Source organism: Phyllostomus discolor, chromosome 7 (genome assembly GCF_004126475.2).
Source record: "Phyllostomus discolor isolate MPI-MPIP mPhyDis1 chromosome 7, mPhyDis1.pri.v3, whole genome shotgun sequence".
NCBI lineage: Eukaryota > Metazoa > Chordata > Mammalia > Chiroptera > Phyllostomidae > Phyllostomus > Phyllostomus discolor.
Window position 1 is genome coordinate 28,016,215 of NC_040909.2, and position 23,536 is coordinate 28,039,750.

At 39.8% G+C, this 23,536-nt stretch overlaps 1 protein-coding gene across 1 annotated transcript in view; it reads left to right on the forward strand.

The window, feature by feature from the left end:
- Nucleotides 1-23,536, forward strand: part of LOC114501309 (collagen alpha-4(VI) chain-like) — a 109,364-nt gene that overhangs the window by 70,098 nt on the left and 15,730 nt on the right. Inside the window, 13 exon segments of the mRNA XM_036030634.1 lie at nt 3,939-4,004; nt 4,491-4,493; nt 5,776-5,834; nt 6,863-6,926; nt 7,468-7,533; nt 9,887-9,937; nt 12,353-12,388; nt 12,493-12,555; nt 13,825-13,887; nt 15,062-15,097; nt 16,070-16,106; nt 18,279-18,290; nt 18,374-18,867. Of these exon segments, the coding sequence (XP_035886527.1) occupies nt 3,939-4,004; nt 4,491-4,493; nt 5,776-5,834; nt 6,863-6,926; nt 7,468-7,533; nt 9,887-9,937; nt 12,353-12,388; nt 12,493-12,555; nt 13,825-13,887; nt 15,062-15,097; nt 16,070-16,106; nt 18,279-18,290; nt 18,374-18,867 (1,050 nt within the window).

Consider the following 23,536-nt stretch of genomic DNA (forward strand, 5'->3'; position numbering starts at 1 on the left):
TGTGTGTGTGTTTTGGCCCAGGAGCTATATACAAGAAGAAAATGGGACTTATATGTCTTCAAACCAACAATATTGAAAAAGCATAGATATTGAGAAATCCCAAGTCTCAAAAATCCAGACAAGTTTTGTGGTATCAAGGTAAAATATTATTCTTAAAACCAAAAATGTTGGAAAACTATGGCTATGGAGAAATCCCAAGTTTCAAAAAATCCAAAACAAGCTTTGCTGGTACCAAGTAAAATATCATTTCTTAAACAATGTTAGGGTTTGAATAAATTCTAGATAATTTTTTGTGCTATTAATTCTTCACCACCAGTAAAATAATAATGGTCTTGAAATATTTTACCTGCCTTTACTTGTGTGGCTCAGTGGGTTGGGGGTTGTCCCACTGACTGATCCCTGTCAGGGCAGAAGCCAGAGCTGGGGGCCAGGTCCCCAGTTGGGGGCACGAGAGAGGCAAACGATCGATGTTCCTCTCATGTCGAGGTTTCTTTCCCTCTCTTCTCCCTCTGTTCCCTCTCTCTCTCTAAAAAAAATAACTACAATCTTTAAAAAGAAATATCATTTTATCCCACTGTTTGTATCCCCTGAAAGGTAGAAAAGAATAAATTACAATTGACCAAACCAAGTTTTAGAGAATTTAGTGGCTTAGGCAGTGGAGTAAATTTTCTACTCTTGAATTATTTAATTCTTTTGTAATACTATGTGCAGTTTATCTGCATGCCCATGAACAGTGGCCCTCTGCTCAGTTGTTCTCGGTTATTCCCTGTGTTACTACTCCATCTCCTACATCATTCTTTTTTCTTTAATTTACATCAGAGCCAAGCCTGTGCATAAGTTTTAAAGGCCCACTTGCACTCTCAAGCTAATAATGAAAAGTACTTCCTTGCCCATTTCTTGCTCTTGGTGTCCCTGAATCCCAGAACTTCAGGAAAACCTGCTTTCATGTCTGTGGGCTTTTCTTATGGTATTACTGTCTTTTCCCTAAATGATGTGCTTACTTTGGTTTTTCTTGGTTTTCAGTTTTGGATGTTTTTCTATTCTTTCTTTCTATTCTTTCTTTCTTCTTTCTTTCTTTTTCTTTCTTTCTTTCTTTCTTTCTTTCTTCTTTCTTTTTCTTTCTTCTTCTTTCTTCTTTCTTTCTTTCTTTTCTTTCTTTCTTCTCTGTTGATCGAGTTTAGACCTGGATTCACCCACTGTGTTCTTGAATCAGAACATGTTCCCCTCCAGGCTCTTACTGTGTGCTCATTTGTGGTGTATAGTCTATCTTATTCTCACAGCTAGACCCTGGCCAAGAATTCTGTAAGCCTTTAAAGTTTTATAGTCAAGAGTAAAGAAAATTTTGTTTTTCTAACCTGCTTTCTCTAGTTCTCTATATTTTAACTTAACGAATGTACTGTTATGAAACATTTATTATAGAATAAGCACATTGGGTTTGCAAGCGTATGGCCGTGGGCCAGTTCCTAGCCCAGATTCCTGTGCAGGCTGTGCTTTAGGTTTATAATGTATTGTGAACCCGTACTTTCTTGTTGATGGAGCCTTCTGAATGTTTTTTTCCCTCCACTTTTATATGATAAAGCTTGCTTGGAACAAGATTAGTTCTAAAATGCTTTTCTTTTTCTCTTCTTTCATTCTTTTTAAAATATTTGCATCACCTTTTTTCCACCCATCTCCATACCCCCCACACCTCAGGCAACTGTCAGTTTGTTCTCATTATCTAAAGGTCTGTTTCTGTTTTGTTTTGTTTGATTTCCTACTGTGGGGGATAAAGATTTTTCTTGACCTATGCATCTCTTCTCCATGCACTGTCCCCAAACTCCTGCTTGCAGTGAGCTTACTTCCTCTACTTTTGGCTGGTTCCGTTCATTGTTCCTAGCATGACTAGGTAAGCGTTATTTTACAGCGGTAAAACTGTTGTTGGTCCTGAGGCGCCCTTTCTCCCTAGGTCACCCTTGCTTTGTGTTCTATGAGCGTATTATTAGTTAATCATGAAACTCTTTCCAAGACTGCTAACCTCCCAATATATTCAAACAGATCAGGTCTATTTTTCTTGAATGGCTTCTTCTTCCTGGGCCCTCCCTGTGTCCTCCCACTCCAGTCCAGATGGCTTTCTCTCTGGACCCCTCTCCTGTTGTCTCACTGGGACCGCTTGTAGACCAGCAACCTCTCATTTTGGAAGCAGAGAAAAATTGTGTGCAAACTGCTGTTTCTGATAGGAAGCCTCTCCTTAATACATTGTAATCTCGTTGAATCCCTGTAGTTGTTTGCTCTTTCCTATTAAAGCTTTGACTTTTTTTTAACAAGAAGGAGTTGTAGACTTCAGGGTGAACTGGGTTTATTCACATGTCAGTAGTTTTTCTAGATAACCATGTGTTGGAGCATTGGTCAAGTAGACTTGTTTTATGTTTTTGAGACTACAACCTGCTTAAGGTGAGCTGATACTAGTGGGAAGAATGTAGCTTACAGAGATGCTGAACTCTAAATTACATTTCTCAGGCCTTGGAACATGTGGCTCATTACTGTCTATAAAATTAGATATTCTGGCTTTCGCAAGATGTCTAATAAAATGGAATCTAAATGAGATTTTATTTATGGGAAAGATTGTATTATGGCAAAAAAATCAATGCATGGATTATTTTGGCAATAATCTGTGTTTCCTTTACTTATATACTTAATTATCATAATGTATATACTATTTTATATTCTGCTTTTCTCTGTTTCCAAATCTTCCTGTTACCACTTTAATACATTGTGCCTTATTCTGTTAAAGAACAATGATTTACTAAACAATTTGGTAATTTCTGTTTTGTTACATATCATGTCAGTGATGTAAAGAGAAACTGTATTTAGGTTTTTTGTTTTGTTTTTGTTGTTGCTTTGCTTAAATGATTTCCTAATGTAAATGTATAGGCATGGAATTATAATGAAAGAGATTGAGCTTTGCTGTATAAAGCCACGTGGTTTCGGAAATGTTGCATTATAAATGTCACCAATGTAATGTGCAAGTTAGGCAACATTCCACAACCTGATTCAAAATTTCTAGCTCCATGTCTTTTAAAACATGGTTTATATTTATAAATCTAGAAATCAACTCTTGGAGAATAGAATAATAGAATAGTATGATTAGTAGACGTGCTTCCCATTTATCGAATAGTTTAAAAAACTTAAGAAGCACATGTAATTGATTCACATATTGATTCATTCTGAGTTTAAGATTTTTTTTTCCTTTCTGTAACTCTGAGTGATCAATTAGTAAGCCTGGTCAACATGAGAAAAGAAGATAGAATAATTCACAAAGTGGGCATTAGCCTAAATCTTGGGAAAAGGTACCTTCTCGGGAGAACTGAAAATATTAATTTGAGGGAGAAATCAAATCAGTTATTAGGTGAATCATTTTAAGAACTCACCCTTGCCTAGGGAACTAAGTTAATGCTCTAAATACCTATAGGGTTTTAAAGCCAGTTTTCTGCTATAGTTATATGTGTTTTTTTGGGCCTTTTGTTCTAGAATGTCACAGTTGTCGCTGTGCTCAACCTCTGAGTTTCTTCACATGGATAAGGGTCCCTAACAGCAGTAAGAATTGGGCCCACATTCCTTCAAAGGCATGGATGGGCTTTTAGTAACCAGTCACTATGTAAATGGGAGTGTGAGTAATTTAACCGAATTGTTTTGCTTCCATCACGAGCTGAGACATTGGAATGAGATGCTCAAAGACTAGGAAAGACAGTAGAATCTGGTCTTACACTCCCCCACATGAATGTAACTCCCACCCCTGCTCCTCTACAGCTCCATGTCTTAAGAGGACTGAGCACAGACAGTGAAATGTTTTTTTTTTGTCTTTCTCTCTTGTGGCTTTAGGCTACATCTTATAGGGAAAGGTGCCTTCAGTAGGAACACCAAATATGCTCGGAGAACTTACTAAATCTTACTCATTTTGACAGGGTGTGCGTGGAGAATCTGGTGAACTCGTAAACCAAGGAGAACCCGGGTATCCAGGCTCACAGGTTGTATCAGTGAACTTGCTTCTAAGCTAAAGATATTTGTTCAAAATTTCAACTTAAATTCTGTGATAGGGATTGTAACATATATCAGAATGACCTGGGCTACCTCCCTTCCAGGGCCTCCCAAAGCAAGTTATATAACTCTCTTCTGGGCAGGTTAAATCTCAATAGCAATATTTATTACACGCTTCTATGTCCTAGATATGGCCCCAAGCACTTGTAATAACTCATTAAATTCTTGGGGGGGGTGTTATCCCCATTTTACAGGGGAGCAATGGGGTGATAGATAAGTTATGTAAATTGGCCAAGCTCATTCAGCTAGTAAGTAAGTGACAAAGATGGGATTCCGACTCAGGCAGCGTAGTTACAAATCTATGCTGTTAATTACTTGCCCATTCAAGTTACTCAAATCATATTTACCTCATCAAAGTTGTATTCAGTTTGGCAGGAAAAATCAGCAGCCTCTTATGCAGTACCTATCATACACAGGGCATTTTGCCAACTGGCCATTCAGACCATCAAGGCAGGATCTTGCCCCGCAAGGAGTTCAGTCCAGTAGAGCATTGTAAGCTATTCTGTGATAACTGGACATTTAAACTTCCGGTTGGTTCTTTTGGAACCTTCTAAGTGTAACCCAAACCTGTCATTCTGGAATACATCCTACATCTTTCTTCTAAAAGCCAAATTGTTTCAGTGTCCTCAAATGGAAGAACTTTAAAACAACTAATTTTATTAAAACATTGAATCACGCTCCTTAACTTTGAAGATCCTATGAGTGGTCAGAAGATAAGTCGAGAAGATTTCTGCTATTTTCCCCACTTGACAAAGATCCTAAAGAAGACATGGGTAATCAATGTGTATAACAGATTTTATTTGCTTGTGATAAAAAAGAGTACCTGAACATAGGGGAAAAACTGAGAGATGCGGTTTTGGCCTTTCTTTCAACCACTGGCTTAATTCAGATTCAGATGTCCCGCTGCTGTGGGGTCCTGGCCTTCTCCTTTATGTTTGCCTTGCTATACTGCTGAGTGCAAGGGGGGCAGGCTGTGTGGTGAGCCACGAGCAAAACAATCAATAAAACCTCTCCTTAATTTTCACTCCCCACTGGCATGTGGGTGTGATTCATACCCACATAGATGATTCAATATGTCTCATGGGAGTCTAGAAGCTATAATCATGCTTCTAATAGGAAGCATTTCTCAGAAAAGCTAGAAAAAATTAAAGTGTCAGAAATCAGTAAGTAAAATAGATTGGGGAGAAGACAAACAACTCTGAAGCAAAGTGCCCAGTGAGATGAGGCCCTTAAGTGTACCTTGGTTTCTTGATGAATTCAGAACACAATTTCTTGTTTAGCCCTTGTATGTATAAGGAAAAGGTTGATTTTTTTTTTCAGAAAAGATCACTCACTATCTTTGCAGCTTCTCTATTCCCCTTTTAATATCTAAACTGCATTGGGTGAATTGAAATATAAAAGCAATGTTCTCAAACTTTAGTGCTCATCAGATTCAGCTGAAGAGATGATTAAAAATATAGATGCTGAGGACTCACATCTTGTGCTTCAGATGGAAAGAGTTTGCAGTGAGTGTGCTGGAGGGAGCTCAGTGTGCAGATGCTGCTTGATTGATGTGTAATAACTGAGACAGTGTTTGGGCCAGACACCTTAATTATACTTCCATCAGCATCTAAGATGATTTGTGGTTATGTGGGAAAATACTATAATTATGTATCTCTATAAAAATTGGCTGGATTGTAATTTTATTTTTGGATCAGGGACCCAAGAGGAAGGCAAGGACCACCAGGAACTCTTGGACCGAAGGCTTACTGGGTGCTCAGGTAGGTATGGAAAACTAAAAGTTGCAACACAGCTGCTCATAAACAATGGCCAGTTTATGTACCTGGGTGTTTCCAGACAAATAACATAAAGCTTCCCTGTTTTTTTCTGGGATCTGTGGGTGTCAGGAATTTCTAGAAATAGCTGATTTGACGCAGTAGATAACAATCATCAAGTACATGCCATCCTTCTACTCTATATTACGGGACTAGAGTGATCAATGAGATTGGGGTGAGCCTCAGGGCTGTGTAACACAAGCTCATACTTACTTGTGGAGCAGGAAAAATAGTGTAAAAGGGGACTAAGTAGTTAATTTACCTCCTCACAAACACATAAAGAAGGATTACTATCCCAATTTTATAGATGAGGAAACTGAGGCTCAAAGGGATTAAATCATTTGTCATCTACAAAGTCAAGGCTGAACTGCCTTCTAAGTTGGGTCTTTCTGGTGCTTGTTCTACAACTCATCCAATATCCTGGTGTGCAGAGAAGGTTCAGACCAGATTGAGGCAAATGACTGGATGGACTTCTTAAGGAAAGGGGCATTTGCAATACCTTAAACCTGAGCAGCGTGATTTAAGTTGGGGATGAGAAGATCTGGAGATTTAAGATAGCAGCCCCAGGATGGCCTAAGCCCTTGTTCTGTCCTCCATTCTCTCACGGTCAGGAGATTTCTGGCCCCCAAGCTGATGGTATTATTTTTATTCTCATTTGATAATATTTTCTGTTTGGGAAGGGTGAAAATCCAGTTGTTTGACTCCCTTACCTCTTACTCAAATCAAACTTCCTCTCTAATAGCCAGATGATTCCCTTAATTATTGGTGTGTGGGAGACATGCCTCTTGCACAGAATACCTTACTCCCCCACCCATTCCCCAGCCCAGATGTTAAATGTGTTTATTATGCATTTCCTATGTTGCAAGATAAAATTAATTGTATTAAAGGTGATTCATGAGCATTTCAATAATAACAAGAGTCAGATGGTTAACTTTGTGGCCCTTTAGGTGATTTTGGGCATGGTCTTTTTGTAGGGGAATCCTGGGGCCTCCAGGGCTAGGTGGTTCAAAAGGAAAAGCTGGACCAAGAGGAATGAAGGTAAATATCAGAGGATACACTCCTCCTTCATGCAACTTGGGTTTTCCTATATGAACCTCTCCTTATGTGATCATTTCCAGCATGAGTTTCTGATATGGTTGTTGATGATGTTGACTATCCATTAACTTATAGCTGGATAGCTGGATACAGAGAAGGAAAGACATATAGACAGACATATAGAAAGATGAATGGATGGCACATGTATCAATATACAAAGATATATCCATAGATAGATAAACATATGCATTCACCATAAATGAGGATTCACACACTCACACCTAGAAAAAGTCATAGCAATATAAAATTCTGTAACTGGTGCTGCATACCTGGTTTTGATAATTTACAATACCAAAATTAAACATATATTTTTAGTTTTTTTTATATTTAACAAAAGTCTAGAGGAAGATATTTATCTTAGATTGTAGGGATGATGCCAATGGGACTTGAAAAGAGTGACTGTAAAATTTCTAAGAAAAATGACATAAAATTGTATGAACTTGTAGGAGAAAATTAATTTCATCTTTATCCTTCATTATAAAAGGGAGAGCATGGTGTTGCAGGACAGAGAGGCCCAACGGGGTCAACAAGGACCCAAGAGGGCAAACCTGTAAGTCTAGTTTCTCTGTTTTGGACTCCTGGATTGAATTTCTTGTTTATTACTTGTTTTTATTTCACATAAAATTCTAATATTCATGATGAATATTTGGAGTAACAAAAATGACCTAATCACTAGAGCTGTTTGTGACTTTCAAGAGTCAAAGATCCTTACACTTCTCATATCAATAAGAATCCAGAGATGTCTCAGGGTTTATTTTGCCTTTTCACATATTATTGAAGAGGGAAGTGCCAGTTAGCCTCTGTGTTTGATGAAGCTGTTTTACAAGCATGTGAGTCTTTTAGGAATACAGAGATGCTCAATGAACTTTTTTTTTTTAAGGAAAACAAATAAGATGACCAATCAGGTGCACATTTTTAAAAAAGATTTTATTTATGTATTTTTAGAGAGAAAGGAAGGGAGGGAGAAAGGAAAGGGAAAGAAACATCAATGTGGGGTTGCCTTCATGAACCCTCAATCAGGACCCTGGCTGAAACCCAGGCATGTGCCCAGACTGGGAATCAAACAGATGACCCTTTGGTTTGCAAGCCAATGCTCAATCCACTGAGCCACACCAGCCAGGGTCCAGGTGCAAATTCTTAAGGGTATGGATTTGATTTATCCAGAGCAAAGATATAATCTTTGAAGACCAAGGATCACAAAAGGCTTACTTCAACAGATAACACTTTCAAAGACAGGGTTATGCATTTTTACCTTGGTCATTGCTTTGAACGCAAGAGCACGTCTGTTTTCCTGTGACTATTTTCAATTCAGCACCTTATTGGGAATGAGCTTTATGATACAGAGTAATGACTTTCCTTCCATTCATATTTCTGAGATTTTCTCTCATCAGTAGTAGGAAGGACCTGCATCTGTTTTACACTCAGCACTGGAATTGCAGTTGTTCTCTGGGAGAGAAAATAAAAGCAGTCCTAAGAAGCTTAAATGTAAATGCAGCAAGGGAAAAACAGAACAAGATTACTGTCAAATGAAATGTAGGGCAAATAATGTTTTGCATGTATACTCAATTCAGATGATGAAGTTAACACTGTTTGACTTTATTAAAATATCCTGATTTAAAATAAGGCAAAGCTTGTTCCTATTGACCTCTTTTTGGGAAAGACAGAGCTGGGGAGCAATGCCTTTCTTGAATGTGCTGTTATAGGAATGTTGGAGGGTGTAGGACATCTCCAAATTATACAGTGTGAGTCTCTGGGACTCCAGATGCTGAAGGCTCTGCATGTCCTTCAGTGGAGAGAAGCTGGAGTGACAGCAAACTAACCTCACGTGCATCCTTTCCCCCCCAAATAACTATTTTTTGGCAATCTTTTATTTTCTAATATTTTAACTTTACTGCTTAGCCATAAAAATGATCTTTTTGGCTTAAAATTTAAAATTTTCTTTACAGATGGTGTACTGGATTTAGGTGTAGTCTTTGTCTTCAAAGTACCTAAAAGGCTCTGATTCATTCTTTATATGGAAGCTCATTGTCTGTATGTATACATGCTGAGATCCCTGTAGTATCATCAACATTTCATAGTTATTATCATCAGCACCACCTCCATTTCCACTACCACCACCTCCACCATCACCAACACCATTACCACGACAGTAACACCACCACTATCATCACCATCACAACCACTCTCTTGACAACATCATCAGCATTACTGCCACTGTCAGCAGCAGAATAATGACCCCTTACCAAGTGCTTTCTCTGTGCCTGGCATTGTGCTAAGGACTTCCTATGCACAATCTCATTTACTCTCCCAACCATACTAGATAAATGATATTATTATCCTCATTTAACAGATGAGGAAACTGAAACTTAGAGAAGTTGAGTAACTTCCTAAGGTCACTCATATGACCAATGTTAAAGTGGAATAAAATTCAGCTCTGTCTGATTACAGCCTATAAACTTATTTACTAAACTACATTGCCTCTATCCTATTCTTTCCCCCCAAAGTCTGTCTAGAGATTTACCAATTCTGGAATTTCTTCCATTGTTCCTTTATCCTACAAGGAAAGCAAGTTTGCCCAAGGAAAACTTTGTACAGTGAGTGAGCTTCCTATACCCATGGTATCTTGCTGAGGTACAGAATCTTGCTGAAGAGGAGGCTAAAATTAAGGAGAATACCAAAAACTTATTTGTATTATGGTCTTTAAAAAACATTAAACCCTATTCCCTCCTTATCCTTTGAAGGTAGTCTAATGTTTATCCTATGAGGCTGGGATAAACCTCTATCGATCCCCCTTCTGCCTTCCCTCCTCCTTCCACTGTTGATTTTTCCAAGGGTTCAGATAATATTATCAACCAAGTGATGATCTGGGTGACTCTACAATTCATCCTGTGTCATTTTTTTAGGGTTTTTTTGGTCCCGATGGATATGGACATCCAGGAAGAAAAGGAAGAAAGGTGAGGTTTACTTTACAGAGTATTCTGAACTCAAGACTATAGCTTTTATTTATTTTACTAGAATGAGAGTTGCTGCCAAGGGGGCATGCCAGGAATGGTTTCTACATGCTGTTTATGACATGTTGTAGCTGTCAGAGTTCCGTCCTTAAAAAAAAAAGCTGATTTTGTCACTCTGTTATTGAAAAATTGAACTCCTTACCTCACCTTCTTCCTACCCAGCTACTCCTACCCCAGCCCTGGGCATCCAGGCTGTTTCCAACTCCTTGACTTTGCAAATGCTCTTGCCTCTATTTGGGATGTCCTTCCCCATCTCCCTCCTTCAGACAATTTTTACTCATTTTCTACTAACTCAGATATCAACTTCTCCTTGTGGAAGGCAGAATTTGTTTTGTCCTGTATTCTGTATTCCCAAAGCACATTGTTCATATTTCTACAGTAGTCCCTTTCCATTGATGTTATATTTAATTACTTCCTGTGTATTTGTCTACCTCCGGTTTGTGAAGTTGATAGCAGGATTGCATCTTACTCCTTTGGTATTGCTGGAACACAACCTGGCACAGAGTAGGTTCTTAATAAGTATATTTAAGTATTTCCACTCCCATAGGTAGGTAGTATTTTAACATGCAGTTAATGGTTACTGACAGAGGATTTGAAGTATAGAAGTCACATGAACCTTGTTGAGCTAATCAAATGTCAGTAGCTGCAGTTACTCTTGGTGCTTTAGCTTGCAAGTTACAGTTTTGTTTCACAAAAGAAGAAATTACTGGGATGTTTGGTGATGCTCAGCTACTTAACTATGTCAGAACTCTGGGCTGGCTTCTCTGCAGTTCTCTTGTTTCCCTTTGTGGCTCTAGACAACACTACTGTCATTTTATTGAGCAGGAAAGTGCCCAAAACACAGTGATCCCTTAGTAGATACCTGTGGAATGATGAACAGTGTGGACCCACGGTGATCATCTAGCTTAGCCTTGTTGATTTACAGATAAGAAAATGGAGACTCAGAGACATGCTGTAACTTGCCTGTGGTCACAGAGCTAATTAGAGACAGAGCTGAGTGTGGGAACTAGTTCATGGGAGTCTCATCTGGCAAATTAAGTCTTTCTCCTCTAGAGGAGAGTTTGCATGGCAGAAAATTCTGGGTAGAATTCAAATGTGCATATTTTGAACTATATTACCCAACTCCTCTGCCCCCCCCCCCCCCCGCCCAATAAACACAAGGGTAGTCTCTGCTTATTGTGATATACTTAGCACTGTGGAACATACAGATTCACTCCACATTTGCATGAGTTTTTCCTAGCAAGTGATAATGGTCTCACTTTAAATGGCCCTTATTGCTGCTTGCCCAGCAGACTACATTTTCCTAGTCTGTTCACTCTCCTCTTCTCTGAGTGCTCTGTTTCATGCTGTCCCCTCTCCGTAGATCATCCCCAGTGTAAAAGAGGTAGGACTATCTCTCATCTAAAAAAAAAAACAAACCAACAACAAAACCCTGACTTAACTACACACTTTCATTGCCCCATTTCTCTTTGGCAACTCTTGGAAGAAGTAGGTGCATACACATGGTTCTTATTCAGGGGTGATTTTACCCTCTAGGAGACATTTGGCAATGCCTGGAGGTGTTTTTGTTGTCACAGCTGGGGCGGGGGGGATGATGCAGTGTTTTTTTGTTTTGTTTTGTTTTGTTTTTTAACATGTTCTCTCTGTGCCTGGAATGTTCTCCTCCCAGATATCTGCTTGCCCTGCTTCCTCAATTCATGCTGGACTTTGCCCAAATGCTACCTTTACCAAAAGGCTTTTTCCTCACCACGTTCTGTAAAATATATCCCCACATCTACCCGTGTCATTATACCTTAATCCCCTCTCTGGAACAGCATTTATCTCTTCCTGACATATTACACATCTCTCCCTTGCTAGCAGGTAAGTCCCATGATAGCATCGGTCTTTGTTCTGTTCACTGCTTAATTCCCAGTGCTTAGAAAAGCACCTAACATATAGTAAGTGCTAATACATGTTGAGTGAATCATTGCTTTGTAGCGTGCCTTTGATCTGACCTTGACGACCTGCTTCCCAACAGTCAATTTGGTGCTTCTTCCCTTGGTTTCCATCGGATCAGACCTCTGGTTATTTAAACTGATAGGTAAAAATGCTTAAGAAGGCAGTTTCATTACACAATATATTAAGGAGGGGTAGGAATTTGTAAGATCATTTGCAAGTTGTTTCACAATGAATTGTAGAAATAAAAATGGACATTTGGGAGTAGCTCAAGATAACTTGATATAGTTGTTTTTTTCTGGCACCTGTTTTTAATCTTTTTTCTCAAGTTACTGTTTCTTTTTTTTTTCTGGGGAATGCCAAAAAAAGAAAAGACTTAATCACATGGTGTTAAACAAGTTCTTCTCTCATTTCTGACACTAGGGTGAACCTGGATTTCCTGGCTATCCTGGCACAAAAGTAAGAAGATATCTTTCTGGGTCTGGCAACTGGTATGCACCCTGTGTCATTTGTTTGTACTTATTTTTCTTTACATTCAAGATTTTGCTTTTGATTCTCTTAAGGGAGAAGCTGGTGACCCAGGCCACCGAGGAGAGAAGGGGGCGAAGGGAATCAGAGGGAAGAGGGTAAGAATGAAAGGGATTTCCCAAGACCTATGAAGGCTTACATCATAACACTACTCATGGGGGCCTATTTGCATGGGGTTGATGGACTTCTTAGCAGGAAGCCCATGTCCTCCTCAGGCAGGCACTTACACATCCTCCTAAGGCTACCTCATTTCCCACTAATTCCATTCTCATTCATCTTCTGAATGGAACACAGCTCCCCAAACCATAACAACAAAAAATCCAAGTTAGAGTTTGAGCTGAGCAATATCAACCTTTAAAAAAAATAAGTTTGGAGGGACCGCTGTGTTTGGTAAGCCTAGATATAATTTGGAAGGGTATTGTTTTAGCTGCAGAGAAAATATTGCTGTTTCTCCGAGCTTTTCCTGAGTCTTACCTTTCTTTTAGCTTTTACTACACACTCAAGAATGTGGCTGTCAACTCGGTAGACTTTGAGTCCTATTTTCTGTGCTTTATGGAGTCTACCATTAAAAACTGATTTTTTCAGGTTCTGAAGATTCAATCTTGAAGGGCCACAATCACCAGAAGCTCTTTTTGGAAAGAATAACCCCATGTATATCTAAAACATTGGTAGAGTTTAGTTGGTAGGGAGCAAGGCCTTCTGGGAAAAAGACATGAACCAGAGTTCAGTGAAAAAAAGAGGAAAGGAAAGTGAATGTATATTTTCTAGGAACTCGATAATTGGTATTTCCATACACTGGCAAGGACATAAAGAAAATTTTGATCTGTGCCTCACTTGGCTTCCTGCTGGCTGATATTGTCCTGCTCAGCTAAACTTGTCTCTCTGGTTTCAAATTTAAAGAAAAGATAAAACATCAGTTACATGCAGATGATGGTGAGCAGTGAATCCATGATAGCATATACCTTTTCTCACACGCTGAAGACCAGACGAGGGCGGAGGAGCTTTACTTTTCTCTTGATGCCAGGTGCTCAATGCGCACTTTATGCATTCATTTAACCACGTGACTTGGAGGGTCAACTGAATATGACATCCTTTAAGGCTGTTTGGAAGTGTGTGTGTGTGCGTGTATACATGTTGGCTGGAATTAGGTTTATGGTGGGGGGAGGATTTAGATGCTTCCCATAGAGAGAACCCTTGTTTTTCTAGTCTCTGTGTGTCACTCCACTGATCACAGTTCACAAACTAACCACTCTATGGAAGACTCACTCTACCTTAGATATAATGACAATTTGGTATGTCAGAGTGATGGCTTTAACCGAGTTGTATTCAAGGGGGGAAGCTTATTCCTTTGGTCTGGTGATTTTTAGGGTAATGCTGGCCTTCCAGGATTTGTTGGAACTCCAGGTGAGCAAGGCCCACCAGGACCACAGGTAATATGGACTCTTCCTTTTTCTTATTTTCAACCTTCGTGTAAAAATGCATAAAGATCTGATAATAGGCATCTCTAAGAAGACATGAACATTTGGGACACACAAGAGGATCTATATACAAAATAGGTCAAATTTGCTTCGCATTCGCTTCACATCCTTACAGAGTGTATTTCTTCAACATACATGTTTTACTTGAAGCTTCAGAGTGGATGAAGATGTATAATACATCTTCATATAGATGTATAAATACATCTGTCTAAATACATAAAATAATACATAATACTCCCTGGAGATTGAGTTTATCAACATAAACAAGGTAAGCAGCAACATTTATGCCAAAATTAGAAAGAAATCCTGACAAAATAGGACATTTATATCATCTTAACTGAATTAACAATGTTGCAAGCCCACATACATTTTTAAGTTCTCTGGAAGGTTATTTGGTGTGAAAGGAAACATGTGGGGTTATTGTCACTTTGTCCCATGGCTCATGCTAGGAGGCTAGCTGTCATTTCACGGGGGATGGCACAGTGGGTCAGCCGGGGGTTGAACCTGGTGGTTTCACTGCAGTGTTGGGCTTACTGGAGAAGTACAACAAAGTCAGAGAATCAAAAGCCCTAGAAGGACCACCCATGCTCATTTTGCAGGTTTAGAAGATTGAGAAGATTATAGTGACCTGCCAAAGGTCATAAATTACTGCCTTGTGGCGTCTAAATAAGGCATCTCTATTCTGAAGGATCCAGGGAAGATTTCTTCAGGTCTAGGGCAAATATAAGTAGGTCAGACATAGGTAGGGCAGATATAGGTCTAGGTGGTAGGTAGACAGAAGATAAAGGAATGTGGAGGACTGGGTTCTCCTTTAGAACTGCCTACAAATGGCCCTGAGATTCTTGAATGGCCTTTCCTGAATTTTATCTTAAACTATGGCTTTTTCTCAAAATGACTTGGTCTTCTAAAAGTTAGATACCATCTACCTAGGTATCCTGGACTCCAAGGTCTGGCACACACCTCCTAGACACTCTGACCTCCTTCCATAAGGAGTCAGACAGAACTCCAGAGTCAGGAAGTAGTCCATGAGCTGTGGTGAACTTTATCAGAACTCCATGCCAACTTGGTATAATAATGTATTGGACCTCAGAATTTTGCATTTTAAACCTGTTTATGCTCTTTGCAGGGCATCAAGGGCCCCAAAGGCTTGGCAGATATAATGGTAGGTGAAGGTTTGAATTCTAAACTTTATTCTTTTCAGAACACAGAGCTTTCCACTTGGACAAAACAGAAATCTATAAAGATTCTTTAGTTTTACCTCTTACAAATTTTGTTAGTACTTTAAGCTTATAGAATAAGTTTACTTTGAAAGGTTATAACCAAATCAAATAAAAAGAGTAGAATAATATTTTAGGTTGTGGAGGGCATCTGAATGATTCTGAGCAGTACTAGTTGACATGAAAGGAAAGATTGAGACTATTCCCCTATGCATATGCCTTTTTCATAAAGTTCAAAAATATGCTTATAAAGTATTTATAAGCCAACACACAGGACACAGTCCAGGCCTTTGTGTCTCAGGGCACACCTGAAAACAATCTCAAAAGTTATGATGGTTTTTCATCTTCCAAGTATAAAAATACTATTGTGGGTTGGGGGAAGGAAGTAGGGACAACTGAGGAGCAAGAAGTGGTGGGTGGAGGGAAAAACAGAACAGAGAAAGGGACAAAGCAGGATTCTAGAGGAGGTGTTAGGAGCACTGTCTTGGCAGCCATTCTAAAGAAGTGTACTAGGAATTGCTGGCACAGAGATCCAAAAAATGAAGGCACTTCTCTGCCTTCTGTGCCAAGATTCCTGGATTTAAACTTCTTCAAAATGATATTTGATTCCTTTGCTTTGTGAGGCAGATAAAAAAGATAAAGGAATTCCCTTCATTTATCTAGCTCTAACAATATGGGCACTATATTGTATGTAAAATATATTAAATGTTTTAAAATAGCCACTGGATCCATAAATATAATTGCTGGATAGTTTTATTTACCATAACAATATTCATGTTTTCTGTTATAGCTTCAAAATATCCATATAGTATACTGATAATATCCATATGGTATTTCTAAGTCACCAGAGTGAGGAGGAATATACTTCAAATTAAATATTTTTCTCTTTTTTCTATCTTTCTCCATCTTCCTAACAGCCTTGTGAAATCGTCAATTTCACACGAAAAAACTGCCGTAAGTTGTTTGAAAAGGGCTCAGAAGGAGCCAGTGGTGTGAAAAGGGGATGCATCATGGATTGGGGACATAAGTCACCATGGATTTGACTGATGTTTGGGAGGGGCCATTGTCCATCATAAAAGGATCCTGTAAATGAATATATTTAGTTCAGTCTCCCCTTGGGTAAGTAACCTTCCTCAAAGTGGTCTTAGAAATGAAATGGCCTCAGCATCTAAATGGTGGAGGAAAACTCCACTGTGCAATATGGTACGCCATGAAATGCAATGGTTAATTGCACTCCTACATGTCTGCATCTTGTTCTTACCACAAAATAGGCAAAAAGAAGCTTTGTTTTTTTTTAATCTCATCCATTTAAGCAGGAGGGATCAACAGTGAGCTTTCAATAAGAAACATGCCCTATTTTATATACATTTAGGTTTTAAAAATGAAATTTTGAATCATCAAATTTTAAGTTATTACATTATCAGATTTTAATTTATTTACTGTCTTCAGTGTATTCCAGGATATTTGCATCCTATAATAAACACATTTCTCCACTTACTGGCAACAGGGAGAGAACATTGATTTGGCAAATTACTTTATTTGGGACCATGGTTTTCTTCACAATCATCCCACCCCTCTCACTCTGTCTAACTCTTCCATATTCTGTTCATTCCCATCTAGTGGTTGCTCAGGGAGCGTGTAGAATCCTGCTTCTTAGAAATCATAAAGAATAATACCATCATCTTGACCACAAAAGCAAAGCATGTCAGAGTTGGCTTTATAAAAAGTAAAAATCCCTTTACATTAAAAAGCAAACCGAAAAATGAAAAAAAAAATACATGCAATAAAAGGAATGGATCCAAGCAAAGGTTCTTACTCTATCATGTCCAAATATATAAAATTGCTGCTACTCAATCATTTTCACCAAATTATTTATATAAATACAGATATTTTATATTTGCTAAACATAAATGTAAAAACCTCTTTTAGACTGAAAACAGGTGAAAGACATGAATGGAGGATTCAGAGAAGAAAACCTGCAAATGAACAACAAACCTGTGAAAATGTTTGACTTCACAAGAAGTCAAAGAATACAAATCTAAAAGAGATACTCTTTTTGTTTCTCGAATTGGAAATATATTTTTTTAAGTGGCAAAAAAATACCACACTCCAAATTGGGGAAATGTGCAAAAATACTCATTGCTGGGAGGATTGCTAATTGGTACAACCTGTCTGAAGTGCAATTAGACAATGAGTATCAAAAGCTTTAATGACAGAGATTGAGGTAGGATTACCACTGGACAAATATGCGCAGAGACACATGTACAAATATGCTCATAATGGAATGCTGGAGGTGGAAGTCATGAGATGTCTGTGTAGTAGAATGGATGATATTGCTCTAAACAAATAGATGTCCATTATATACTAAGTGAGAAAACGATTCTGAACAGAACATATCCTACATTCTAATTTATGGACTTAAGATGCATTAAGGGTAATTTAAATTTTTGGTGTTCTAATTTTTTCCATAAAAATATATTACTTGCATACACACTTACATATAATATATCCATAGTTTATTATATATATGACTCCAGAATAGCTTGGTATTAATTTGATTTAAGTTTAATACATGTGACCTCAGTGCTCAATAGCAGTGACACAAACGTGTTTCTCAAATCAAAACCTGGAAGATGCCAGTCTCGGGTTAAAGTGGTGCTCCAAAGCATTCAGAGATGCTCTTTATATTTTCTTGCTCTGCCATTGGAAAGAGAGTGCTCTGTTTCCCAAATTATTTCATAGTCTGAGATGTACATGATGCTTCAGTTGGCAAGCAGAAGCAAGGAAAGGAAAAGTATACTTCTTTGAAGTTGTACCTGCCATTTTTCTTATTCTATTATCTAGAACTTACTAATAGGGCTACTCCACTGGATAAGACAGTCTGTTCCAGGAAGCCATGTGCCCAGCCAGAGACTGGAGCTCTCTTACTGTAGAAAACAGGAAGCATGAATAGAGGGGAGCAATTAGAGGTATCTGCCATAGGCAGGCAAGTGTTGGAGAAAGCCACTGATTAAATTTTCCAGACAAGATGGTTTTTCATCCTGAAGCACTTGCATGGAAAACACACCACTGCTTATGTAAACTAACAAATGTCTCCTTTTCTCTCCAAAATAATTTTCCTTCCAGCTTGTTCAACAGGTAAATAATATTTCTTCTTATTCAAATCTTCACTTGTTAGAGGCATTGCAGAAAATCTTAAAGCTGTATATCCACATTCCCAGGTGTTTCCAAATGCCCAGTGTTCCCCACTGAAGCGGTCTTTGCCTTGGACATGTCCAGTGACATCTCTGAGTTGGAGTTTGAGAGGATGAGAGACATTTTATTGTCTCTGTTGATGAAGATGGAAATAAGTGAGAGTAACTGCCCAAAGGGTGCCCGAGTGGCCATCATTGCATACAACAACAAAATAGATTACCTGATTCGCTTCTCGGACTACAAAAGGAAGCCTGCACTCCTTCAGGCAGTCCGGAAAATTCCCCTGAAGAGGTCATCTGGCAGCAGGAACCTTGGGGACGCCATGAGGTTTGTGGCCAGACACGTATTCAAACGTGTGCGCTCAGGCCTTCTCACGAGAAAAGTGGCTGTGTTCTTCCAGGCAGGCTGGGCCAATGATGCCGATTCCATCAACACTGCCACCCTGGAGCTCAGTGCACTGGACATCATGCCTGCAGTCATCGCCTTCACAGAGGACCACAACCTCCCAGGCGCCCTGGTGGTATGTGGGGGAGCTCCTGGGGGACAGGGGCACTGGGGCGGTTAGTGCATGGTCCTTACCCCTCCATCGAGGACCACATGAGGTATGAAAGCTGTTCAGGGAAAGAATTTCCTAGGAATTAATGTGTGTGCATGAGAAGGGGGGTGTCTCCTTATGGACTCTACTACTAGTGCTGACTGGCCTTCTTGATCACTTATTCTGTGCTATGTGCCTCATCAACATTGCCTTATTTACTTATCCCCAAAACCCTGTAAGGTAGGTTTATTGTATATCTCCATTTCAGAAATAAGAAAACAGGCTTAGAGCGGTTAAGTCTATCATTGAAAGTCAAGTGGCAGCCTCATATTATCTGCCTTCAGAGCCTGTGCTTAATCACTATTCTAAATTGTATCATGGGGGTTCATAGAAGGTAATTTTCTTTTTTCACTTGGGGTGAAAATATATATCCATAGAGGAAAGCAGGTGATGTGCCCCAACTTTAAATGTAGAGCTGGTTGGCCTTTTATATATGATTAAAAACCTCAAAACATGTTTCAAGGTACTGAACATTTTCAGCATCCTGTAAGTTTTTCTTACATCCCATCCCATACCATATACTGTCAGAGTCACTGCTCTTCTGGCTTCTATTACAGTCAACTAGTCTGACCTGTTCTGGACTTTCATATAAATTGAATCCTATAGTATTACTCTTTTGTTACTGGGTTTTTTCACTCATTCATGTTGTATTATATAGGTAACTCTTTTTTACTTAAGCACCCTTATAACCATTTTTCTGAACATTATATCTAATAAATTGCTTGCCTCCATTTTATTAGCTCTTTTTCTGGAGATTTCTCCTGGTCTTTCATTTGAGGCATGCTTCTTTGCCTCCTCATTTTGACTGCCTCTTTGTGTTTGTTTCTATGTATTAGGTAGATCTGCTATGGCTCCCAGTCTTGGTAGGATGGGTTTATGTAGTAGGTGTCCTGGTGGGACCCAGTGGCACAGTCTCTTTCATCACCTGAGCCTGCTGCTCCAGGAATTTTCCTTGTGTGAGTTATATGAACCCTCTTGTTTTAATTGAGTATTGATTACTATTGGTCTGTTTGTGTGTGGGATTGACTCTCAGGTTGGCTGACTGTAAGGATCAACCTGGACTACCAGCTTCTGTGGTGGTGCTGGCTACATGAAGCAAGGTTTACCTCTACAGAGTCTGGTGCCCGCCAAGATTTCCCTTTGGATAGGCTGCTTGTGAGGCTAGTTGGATCCTGCTCTGATGTTGTCTGAAGTTGGCCTCTGGGTGTGTTGGTTCTGGGGCCTTTTGGGAGGGACTCTGCTACAGACCAATATTAGATGCTACCTGTGACTGGCCCTTGGCAATTTGTTTGGAGCTATAAAGCTATCCACAGTATATGGCTTCCTCTGCTGGGTTTGGGAGTGCATGGGAAAGACCAAGCTGTATACCAAGGCCAGCTTTTACCACTTACTGGGCCCACAGGCAGGTCAGCAAAAGTCCCAAGGCATCCAAAAGTTCAGTTCTACCTGCTTCTACTTGCTAAGCTCAGTCACTGAAAGAGCCTCTGGTAGTACTCAAGATATATGAGGTAGGTTCTCAGTGAGACACCAGGTGAGGGTGAGTGCTATTCATCAGATGGATAGAGGTTCAAACTTGGTGCCAGTGCTGGGTCTGAGGCCACTCAGCAATTGTCCCATGGTATACTAAGTCTAGCTGCCACATGCTGGGTGCTTGCATACCTTTGTGGTGAGGCCAGGACTCAGGGAGTCATCAGGGTGAGGCCAGTAGAGTTTATCAGGCCCAAACAGACCAGGATTTGAACCTATGAAGAGAGCTCTGCACCAGTTGGGCATGCAAGGGAAAAATAGCCCTGTTCTAGAGCCGTAAAACTCAGTCTGTCCCAGATTCAGACAGGAGCCTGACCTCAGTGAGGCGGAGCCACAGAGAGTCAGGAGGGTGGGGTTAAGGGATCTTCTGTGATGAGGAGGCGCTGGTCAGGCTTGGGGGATGGTAGGGGAAGTGGCCTCTTCTCCAGTGCCATAGAACTAAGTCTGCCTGGGATTCTTCCCAGACCACAGCAGGGCAGAGCCACCGGAAGTTGGGAGGGTGAGGCCTGCTGATTTCCCCTGAGGCAAAGGGCACTATTCAGGTTTGTAGGAAAGGGGGGGAATCATACCCACCTCAAAGCTACACAACTCAGTCACTGACACCCCCTGGGTTTGCCCAGATCTCTTACACCCTGTCCCAGGCAGCTGACTCCTCAGCAGGGCACAGCCTCCACAGGGTGGGGCTATTGCATTCCCCCAGGCAGATGCCATATGGAGGGAAGTGTTTCATTGAATAAAGATGGTGTTTATGGTGTGAGAAAGCAACTCAACACAGGGATCTTGGCCACTGTCCCGTTAGCGCTCTCACCAGAACCACAAACCGTAGTCTCTCCTTACGTGACTCTAGTCCGCCCTGCCCTCCCTCCCTCCAGAGCCCAGGGTGAGTGCCTGTAAACAAGATTTTGTGTGTTGGCTTTAACAGGGTGCCCATTTCTGTAGCTGACTCCTGTATCTCCCTGGCAGGCAGAGTCCCTGCTGATTTTCATAGCCAGATGTTAGTGTGGGCACCTCTGGTGCTCTGGGATGGGTAGCCCTGCTTGGAGTTCAGACCCCACACTTCTCAGAGGGAACATTTGCAGCTAATATAGCCCTCTGAAATCTCAGCCACAGACCATGGGAATGAGGTCAGCCATTGTTGCATTTCTGCCCTTCCTACCAGTCTCAATGTGGCTTCTTCTATAAATTCTTGGTTATAAGACTTCTCTTCAGCTAATCCTCAGTTGGTTATTCAGGTTGATTGCTCTGTATTTGAGATGTAATTCCAATTTGGTCGTGGGAGGACATGAGTGTATCATCTACCTACTCATTGCCCACCCCAGCCCCCACCATTTTGGATTTAGATTGCTATTCTCTGTGTAAAATATTCCAGGATGCCTATGAGTGTCAGGTTGAACCATGTGACATTGCCAATATTCAACTCCTTTTTGACCAGCAAAAGTGGAATTGTCATATTGTTCACCCTAATATCTTATGATTTTAGCTGGGCTAGGCCACTTAATTTTCTTTGGATGTTGATGGTACAACAGAAGTGCTAGGTGAGAGATTTTGTTGACAACTGTGAATGTGCTTCTAAGAATCAATAGATAAAACTGTGAGAGCTTGCAAACTGCTGGGAAGGATGGACACAATATTTTGGGCTTTGAGAAACAAGATTAAAATGCAGAGGGTGAATTCCTTGTTCAGGTTACATCTGTCTTGGTTAGCAGGATGTCTGGATAAGGATGGGTTAGTGGGTGTGGGGCAGCTCTCAATAACCTCCTGAATGGATTCATGAAGGCACAGTATAAAAAACAATGGTTTAAATTAGAGATGTAGCTTTTGTCTTTGGCTCTTCCATCAATAATGAGTTGCCTTTTGAAAAGCCTCTGTATCTTCCTGAGTCTCATTTTTCTCAGCTCTAAAATGGAGAGGGTCACAACTAGACATTATCTAGACTTCTTGCCAGGTGTAATTATCTAACAATTGGAGAGAGTGATACCCAGGGTAAAGTTCCATTCCTCCAATGCTCATCTGTGCTGCTGTCTGGAGGGCGTCCTGAGCAGACCGTGTTTGAATCTGATGTGGAGGTGATCCTTTGCCAAGATGTTCTTGCCCTCTTTGTTGCTTTAGGTTCCTAGTAAAAGGATATAAGGGTATGCGGGAAAAAAAAAAAAAAACCTTTCTAGCTTATCTCTACCTAAACCTCAGCTGTGTCATTTCTATCTGCTTTCCTCTCCATTTTTCAGATATATTCTTGCTCCAGGACTCTGGGAGATGACCCTGTTTCTTAAATTGAACAATTTAGAAAGGATGTTAAATGGTGCTTTCTGGCTAAAATGTAATAAATGACCTAATTTCTAGTGACATTAGCAAGGGGGGAAAACTGTAAAAATGACAACCCCTTTCAGGGCCTTTCAGAAAAATCTTCATTTCTTCACAATTGAGCATATTGCAGCCTTTAACCTCCCCTACTCTATGCTCTATCTTTAGGGGAATCCAGTTAGGAGAGTGTGAGTATCCTGTGATTTTTCTTCTAAATTATCTCCCTGAGGGCTTTCTTCCACTGTCTGTAGAGATTTTTGTCCTTTACCTCTATGTTGGTTTAATTTTTAGAACAACACCTGGATGCTTCTGGCAAAATGATGGTTATTCAATTTGAAACAATTATATAAACAAATACCCTGACTTCTCTGTCCATTTAAACATGCTTGGAGGCTGTGGGCATATTGAAAAGATTTTAAAGTCATCCATTAAGTCCTCTCAGCCCTAAATAAAATAGTATTATAGCATTTGGACTACTTATGCCTAATCCCATTGTCAAGAACTGTCCGATTACCTGTGTCTCAAAACATGACTTCATTGACCCAATATTTTAAAAGTTAAAAACCACAGGATTACAGGAAAAATGCAATTTGTGTGCCAGATTTCACATTTAATTTTTCTTTATCAAAAGTCTAGTATGTGTTCCCTTGAGACAGTACCTAAGAAAATAGCTCACGTTTATTGAGCCAGGCCCTATTCTAAGGTCTTCCCATTTATTGATTCACAATCTTTACAACAACCCAATGAGATAACTCTTAATATGCCT